The following is a 7,992-nucleotide window of genomic DNA, read 5'->3' as shown; positions in this document are numbered from 1 at the left end:
TCAAGAATGTGACAGACACCGTGGGGAAGGAGGACATCTAGTGGTGACCCAGGGAACACAAACCAGACACTGTGACAATTTCTAGAACACAGTTCCAGTAATGGGATTTAATGTTTTTTGGCTTTTAGTATGAATATGTTAGCCTTACTGTTATCTATAAGCCAAAACAATGACAACATTTGCATTTAGAAGACCAAACCCAACGTTGAAAATGAAAATCAGTTTCAAGTACAGTAAAAGTAAAGTAGCCTACAGATTAGTGTTGCACGGTGTACCGATACTTCAAAAGTATCGCGATACTCGGAAATTAAAAACGTCACGATACCTACATTGTTCAGTATCGATACTTAAAAAAATAAAAAAATAAATAAAAAAAAGCCTCCCTATGGAGGTCTGTGTTTTTTTTCCTGACGCACGCAGCAAAGAACCTGCCGCTGTCAGTGTCATGTGACAAAACACTACAGCGAGATGGCTGCATGTGCGAGCACAAGTGGTCCACGACTCGTAGAAAAAGATGACGCGAGGAGTGACATATGGAAGTACGTTGCCTACCTTGCTCTGTTGCACGGTGCACCGATACTTCAAAAGTAAATCGGAAATTAAAAACGTCACGATTCCTTAATTTATTAGTATCGATACTTCTAAGAATGACCGCGTTCCAGATTTGTAAGGCCGGCAACACACTGGCTGCGTGTCGTGTCCGTTTTTATTTCGGCTCCCATGTTAACTGCCTGCGTGACACACGCGTCTGGGCGCAGCTCGAGACGCACGGAAAACGTGTGCATGCTAGAAATAGAACCGACGCCTATTTCTCACGCGACACGCAAGCGTGTTGGAAGCGTTTCCAGGCAAAATAGAATAGGAAAAGATGTTTCTATGTCATTTTGACACGAATACATATTAATAAATGACATTTTGATGTTTGAACGTTTTGACATAAATACAATATAAATGTAATTTAAAAAAAATATTATCGATTTTCAAATATTGCACCTCTCAATACAGAACGAATTATTCTGTAGCCTATTTTGCCGTCAACACTGCCGTTGTCTTTGCTGCTATATATTTATGTTTAACATGAAGTATAGGCCTTCCACACATCTCTCTCTCCCCACATGTCAAATATATCACCAATGAGGCTTATCATATGTTACCAATATTAAACATTGTTTAATATAAACGCTGTTCATATTTTTATTCAAAGTTCAAGATAAAGATAAAGCTCTTATGTTTCTTATGATAAATGAGATAATGCTGCTAAATTTATATATTTTTTTACCTTGAATGTCATTGCTCTAATTTATTTTTTATATTTTTGTATTTCATATTTTGTTCAAATGTTTAATATATCTGCTGTTAATATGTTAATTTATTAGTGTGTTATATGATTAGAATGTTGTCCCGGTTTTAAAATAAAGCACAGCAATGATATTTTCAGGAAAAGTATCGAAAAAGTATCGAAATCGCAATACTTGACTTGGTATCGAAACAATAATTTTGGTATCGTGACAACACTACTACAGATACTCAAAAAGTGTACTTAAGTACAGTACTCAAGTAAATGTACTTTTTTACTGTCCACCTCTGGATGTTTTACGCAATAAGGATATATTCCCATTGGGTTTTCATGTTTAATGGGAACTTGAGACATAATGATTTTTATACTGTACAAACTGTGTCATCCCCTAACTCTAATGTAACAGTTATGGGTAGGTCATCTACGGACATCTAATATTACGGACATATTATCATGGCACAGTTCAGCCTATTATTGATTTTTATTTCCACTTCCCTTTTATCCAAGGAGATATTTGAACTATTTGCACTGTATTTATCAATGGGAAATACATCATGCTAAAATAATCTGTCATATAGGCTACATGGCTCACATTAATGGAGTCACACTTGCAAGTCGCAGCAGCACGAATTACGTGACCAGCAACATATTTCTGCTTCACATATTGTGTGTAGTTAACAGTGAGTGATGGTTTCAGACATTATTTTATTAAGGTGCATTTGTCAGTGCCGCACTCGTACTGACTCTTATTCTGCCTGACAGAAAGAAAAGCTCGTAGCGTTCTGAAGGCGGAGCGGTTTGACCAATCAGATGAAAGGGGCGTTTCAGCACCGCCCACGTGTGCAAATGAAATATTGAACCCATAAACCGATTTGTAAACCACTAACGAAAAATCGAGCTAAAATCTCATTTTTGGTTTTTTTAAACTAAACTAAAAAACGAATAAACGAGCTGGTTTTCATTTCTCGTTATTCCATTCCAAACAGGAAATGAAATGAAAAAGTACACGGACCGTTTTAGCATTGAGGTCTTATTATTTGTGGGGGTGCTGCTGCTGCTGCTGTACTTATTTGCTTTATATATCCAGATGCATTTCTAATATTCTGACCACCTCATGTATGTAAACAGGGCTGACAGAAAAACTATGAAGTGCAACATCACATTATTTAACTATACTTAGGTAAAGTTGGTTTTATATTCGATATTCGCACAGTCGCGGACTTCCGCGTTCAATAACTCGTGAACTAAACGTTGTTGCTACAGAAAACACCTATCACATATAACTACAGATAAAACACCAGAAGCTACAACATAATTTTCCTCAAAACGATCTTTCCTTCGCACTGGACAAAATACATTATCTCTATGCGCAGGGACCATCTGCAAAGTGCAAACCCGAAGGAAAGCTCGTTATGAGGAAGATTTAAATATTAAAACAATGTTATTTGTGTAGTAACAATATTCAGCTCACGAGATATTGAAGGCGGAACTCCGCGAATATGCAAATATAAAACCAACTTTACCCAAGTTGCAGACTTGATCATCTAGGACCTCAGTACCACATACGTGGACAGCACCATGAACATAGTCAAGTAAAAAAAACAAATATTGCCAACCAGGGTAAAAATAGTTTCAGGTTTGATATTTGCTGCGTATTCACCTAGACTGCTTTAGTGTACTTTTGTGTAGGCTACTGTACATACAGTACGTAAATATGTTTTATGTAAAAGTTACAGTAATTCACCAAAGGGATTTCTTTCATGTTCCAAAGGTGGTGCTTTCCTATTGACCAGACTGACTTACTTCAGGTGAAATTTTGACAATACCTCCCTTACTGTAAGTATAGTACAAACATTATTATTTAAAAAATACTGTAATTTCTCCTTTTTTCATGTTCCAAAGGTTATAGTATGTTCCTAGTGATCACTCAATTAACTTTGATAAATGTATTAGGTAAAAGTATGTATTAGAACTGCTGTTCCTTGTACAACACAATTCTTTCATTGATTAAAAAAATGCAGATATTTTAGGTTAATCATATTTTCAACGTTATAAATAAGCAACACCCTTATTGTAATGATTCAAGTTCAGTTTTTGTTATGAAGTCCTGAAGAAGTGGATTCTGGAACACACTGCTGCTTCAATGTATATCTAATGAGTGATTATAATCAAGGTATTAATCAATAGTTTTCCTTCTATATATCAAATGAGTTGAATGACTTCTCTAGGCTTATGAGATTTTACTTTGTTATAGAAATTACCAGTGTGATTATCGAAAATGTTATTTCATGTATCCTTTAAATGTCTGTATTTGATATCTGAGGTGTAACGTAAGGGTCTGGCCCATGCCAGGAATGCAGTAACAGTGCTTGCTCATTTAGCCTGGCTTCCAGAGATGAAATGATGAAGATGACTTCTTTAACAGGTGTCACTACATCCATCTGCTTTTATAGGCTACCCTGATAGCAATGGTCTCAGGAGTCATTGAAACCTATAGTTGAGAGACCATTTCTTAGTTAAAGTCTTTACTTTACAGTTAGATTTAAAGTATCCTCTCCTTGAGAGAAAGAACATGTTATCTTAATGTTTTGAGAAGACTCTCCTCCTCACCAAATCAAATCTTGAAGAAACTGTGTCTGTGTGTGTTAGTATTATTGGTTACAGGTTAAGGAACAAGTGGAAATATAGCTGCAAGCAGCGATACGGGGCCAAGCCCCTGAAGCAGCAGCAAGAGCAGGAATAGTACAAACAGCAGAAATTGAAGAAAAAAGAGCTGGTTTAGAAGTATAGGTGAAAATGAACTCAAAATGAACAGAAGTTCAGATGAGAATGAACATAGAATGAACAAGACATACATGATTAATCCAAGAGGAAGAAAGATTAGTACAACGTTGAATAATAAAGGAATCGACATGACACAACATTACACACAATTTTTTTTAAATCATGCCACGTGGGGCTCAAACCCATTATCTCTGGGTCAGATACCTGTCACTCATATCATTGCGCCACTGGGAACTTGTGTTTTTGGCAAGATGAAGAAGGTCCAATAGTTCAAGTGAGAAGCAATTCAAAATAGGGATGCACCGAATGTTCGGCAACCGAAATTATTCGGCCGAAAATAGCCAAAAAAGGTACTTTCGGTGTTCGGCCGAATAAGTAAAAAGGCCGAATACATTTTGCCGAACAATGACGTTTTTAATGACGCAATCAAATAGTAACCCGCGTAGAGTGAGAGGCGCGCGCTTTAAGCAGCAAACATGTCAGCAGTGTGGAAGCACTTTAAAGTGTCAGAGAAAGAGGCAAAAACGGCAGTTTGCAGACATTGTTCTGCTGAATTGTCCAGAGGGGGTGCATCTGCAAAAACGTACAGCACTTCAAGTTTAATTTATCACTTAAAATCAAAACACCCCGAACATCATGCAGAGTACGAGAAAGACACGGCGGCGGCTACGGCAACAGCAGCAGCGAAAAGGAAAGTAGCTCCCAGTCCTAGTACACCCACTCCATCTGTGGCTGACTTCTTAGAAAAGGCAAAAAAGTTTGCCAATGACAGTGCCAAAGCTAAAGGTATTACTAAAAGGATAATGGAATTCATCGCATTGGATGATCAACCATTCTCGGTTGTAGAGGATGTTGGATTTCGCAGGCTTATAGACCATATTGAGCCCCGTTACACCATCCCTAGTAGACGGCATTTCTCAGCCGTGTGCTTACCTGAGATGTATAACGTCGTTTCAACTAACGTCCATGAGCTTTTGGCTACAGATATTGCAGCCCTCAGCTTCACGACTAATATTTGGAGCTCGGATGTGAGCCCCACCAGTATGCTGAGTTTAACTGCGCAGTGGATCGACACAGATTTCAAGCTACAAAAGATTGTGCTTCACTCACAAGAGTTTAGAGGGCCCCATACAGCTGTAGCCATATCCGAGGCGTTCGCCAACATGTTTGACACTTGGCGTATCGACCGATCTAAAGTGCATGCGGTAGTCAGTGACAACACAAGAAATATGGCTAAAGCCATGGAAGATAGCAATCTGAAAGGCATACGGTGTATGGCACACACAATTCAACTGGCGGTCAACGAGGGATTGTTGAGTCAGCGCAGTATAGCAGATGTGATAGCGATAGGCAGGAAAATTGTTGGCCATTTTAAACATTCACCGCTTGCCTATGCGCGCCTACAATCTATCCAAGAACAGTTCGGAATGCCACAAAAACGTTTCCAACAAGATGTGAGCACAAGGTGGAACAGTACATATTATATGCTGGAAAGCCTTTTTGCGCAAAAGCGAGTCTTGGCCACATACATAGCAGATCATGACCTGCCCGCGACATTCACCGCATACCAGTGGGTGTTAATCGAGAACGTTCTCTCTCTTCTCGCCCCCTTCGAGCAGATAACAAAAGAGATAAGCTCATCTGATGCATCTGTGGCAGACGTCATACCCTTACTTGCAGCACTAAAGCGTCTTTTAAACAAAGAGGCTGAAACAGACCACGGAGTGAAAACAACTAAAAGTGCGCTCTTAGAAGCTGTCAGCACACGATTTAGTCAGGCAGACTCAGAACCCCTGTACTGCATCGCGACTGTGCTTGATCCACGATATAAAGATCATTACTTGGATGTGGGGAAAAAGATGCGCACACGAGAAATGATCCAGGCCGAGTTGGATTTGGGAAAGCCGCTAGGTGATGGAGACGGTCAGGTGATGCACAGCGCAGGAGATGAAAACAGCGCAGAGAGTAAACGGGCTCGTACTACAGATGAGCCGCGCACAGTCTCGCTGTCTGACATGTTCGATGAGATCCTCCAAGAGAATAACCCATTTGCAAGACAGAGGACAAGCTCGACCGCTCAACAGTTAGATGGGTATCTCTCAGAAGTCCCCATCCCCAGGAGCAATAACCCTCTCGAATTTTGGAGGACCAATCAAGGCCGCTTTCCCGACCTGGCGCAGATGGCACGCAGGTGGGCTACTTGTATGGGAAATTAATTTAAGATTTTATTTATATTTTGGATTATGGTAACACTTTATAAGTAGTTTCTATTTTTAACATTAACTAACAATGAAAAACCCTTATTAAAAGCATGTATTAATCTTAATGTTAACATTTACTAATACAGTATTAAAATTAAGTATCACATTTGTAATTTTTGAATTAAAAAGTATCAAAAGTGGTAGGCCTATTTGTTAAAATTGTTAATGCACTTATACTAACATGAACTAAATATTTTTTATTATCTTACATTAACGAAGATTAATAAATACCATAACAAATGTATTGCTCATTGTTAGTTAATGCAATAATGTTAACAAAAGGAAACATTGTAAAGTGTTACCTATATTTTATATTATGTATTTTGTGAAAATTTTACTATTTTCAGTGTAGTAAAATAGTAGGCCTACACTGGGTTTCAACCATTTCAATATCTTGAAGACATTGTTCGTTTTGAAATGAGCAACTGTCAGAAAACTGCAATAAAATGTTCAACTATTCTGCAGGTACTTGTCTGCTCCATGCACAAGCACCGACAGTGAGAGACTGTTTAGTGCTGCATCTCATGTCATCGATGAGAAGAGGAACCGACTTTCATGTGACAAAGCAGAGAAGCTACTTTTCATAAAGAAGAACCTGCCACTTTTCCTGAAGAAGTAGGCTAAGTAGGCTTAAGTCTAGGACAGTTATTCATTTGTTGTGGGTTCATCCACATTTTTTGCACTATTCAATGCACATTTGTTGTTGTAGACATACAGAGTTACATTCTTTCAGCAGTCAGTTATAGGCCTAACATAGGCTATTCAAGAAGGGGGGGCTTCAAAGATGGCCGAAAAATTATTTTATTTATTTTAAGTTATATTGTGCTTTGTTTGTATAATATCTGCTGGAATGTTCAAAAAATGTTCAGTGGTAAATAAATATTTTGAAATTGTATTTTTGTTATTTGATTTATTTATCTGAAAAGCAACACAAAATAGTAAAAAGCAAATTTTTACTATTTAATTATTGTAATGGTGAAAAAATGGGCAAAATTAATGGAAAAAATGCGAAACACCGCGTTCGGTATTCGGCCTTCGGCCAAGCATTTCATTATTATTCGGCTTCGGCCAAGAATTTCATTTCGGTGCATCCCTAATTCAAAATGAATAATTTTTGTATAAATTTGCTGCATGTTGTATTTATCGAGTTCGTTCACATATAGGCACTATGTCTGGAACAGAAGCAACTTTTCCACCACTTAAGGCCACAATACCTCTTGCGATCTGGGAATGTGCCACACAGCATTCAAACCCACAACCGGAATGGTTCATGGTTCATGCTAACCAATTAGCATGCTAAGCTAACTATCATAAGGCAACAAATACAGGTCAAATTTGGAGAAAAATATCGGGAACGGTAGCAAAAATCTGTTCAGTCACTTCTGTGTGGCTCGGCCCAAAGATCAACTGAGCCAATTTTCAGAAAAATTGAACAAAATTTGAATGAGGAGTAGCACAAAAAATTGAACACTGTACTTTTCAAAATGGCCACTACTGTAATGGGCAGAGTCTTATTGTAAGATATTGATTGTGATGACCATTATGAGTGGAATCAGATGTACTAAGTTTCATTTTACATCTATTTACATTCACATCTAGATCAAAGGGTTCAAAAGCTATAACCCTTTTAATGTTGCATTTTTGAACTGG

At 38.1% G+C, this 7,992-nt stretch overlaps 2 protein-coding genes across 4 annotated transcripts in view; one reads left to right on the top strand and one right to left on the bottom strand.

Moving 5' to 3' along the window:
* The window catches only part of LOC309479673 (uncharacterized protein), a 107,689-nt gene that overhangs the window by 51,094 nt on the left and 48,603 nt on the right, over window positions 1-7,992 (bottom strand). The gene's annotated exons all lie outside the window — the stretch shown is intronic.
* LOC309505512 (zinc finger BED domain-containing protein 4) lies at window positions 4,558-7,129 on the top strand (the record flags this gene model as incomplete). The annotated part of the gene is made up of 2 exons (XM_082178920.1): window positions 4,558-6,272; window positions 6,808-7,129. 2 exons carry the CDS (start codon window positions 4,558-4,560, stop codon window positions 6,959-6,961), a joined length of 1,869 nt encoding a protein of 622 aa, XP_082035046.1. The 3' UTR covers window positions 6,962-7,129.

This window comes from Leuciscus leuciscus (genome assembly GCF_965113295.1).
Source record: "Leuciscus leuciscus genome assembly, chromosome: 1".
Lineage (NCBI taxonomy): Eukaryota > Metazoa > Chordata > Actinopteri > Cypriniformes > Leuciscidae > Leuciscus > Leuciscus leuciscus.
This window is presented reverse-complemented; position numbering and strand designations above follow the sequence as displayed.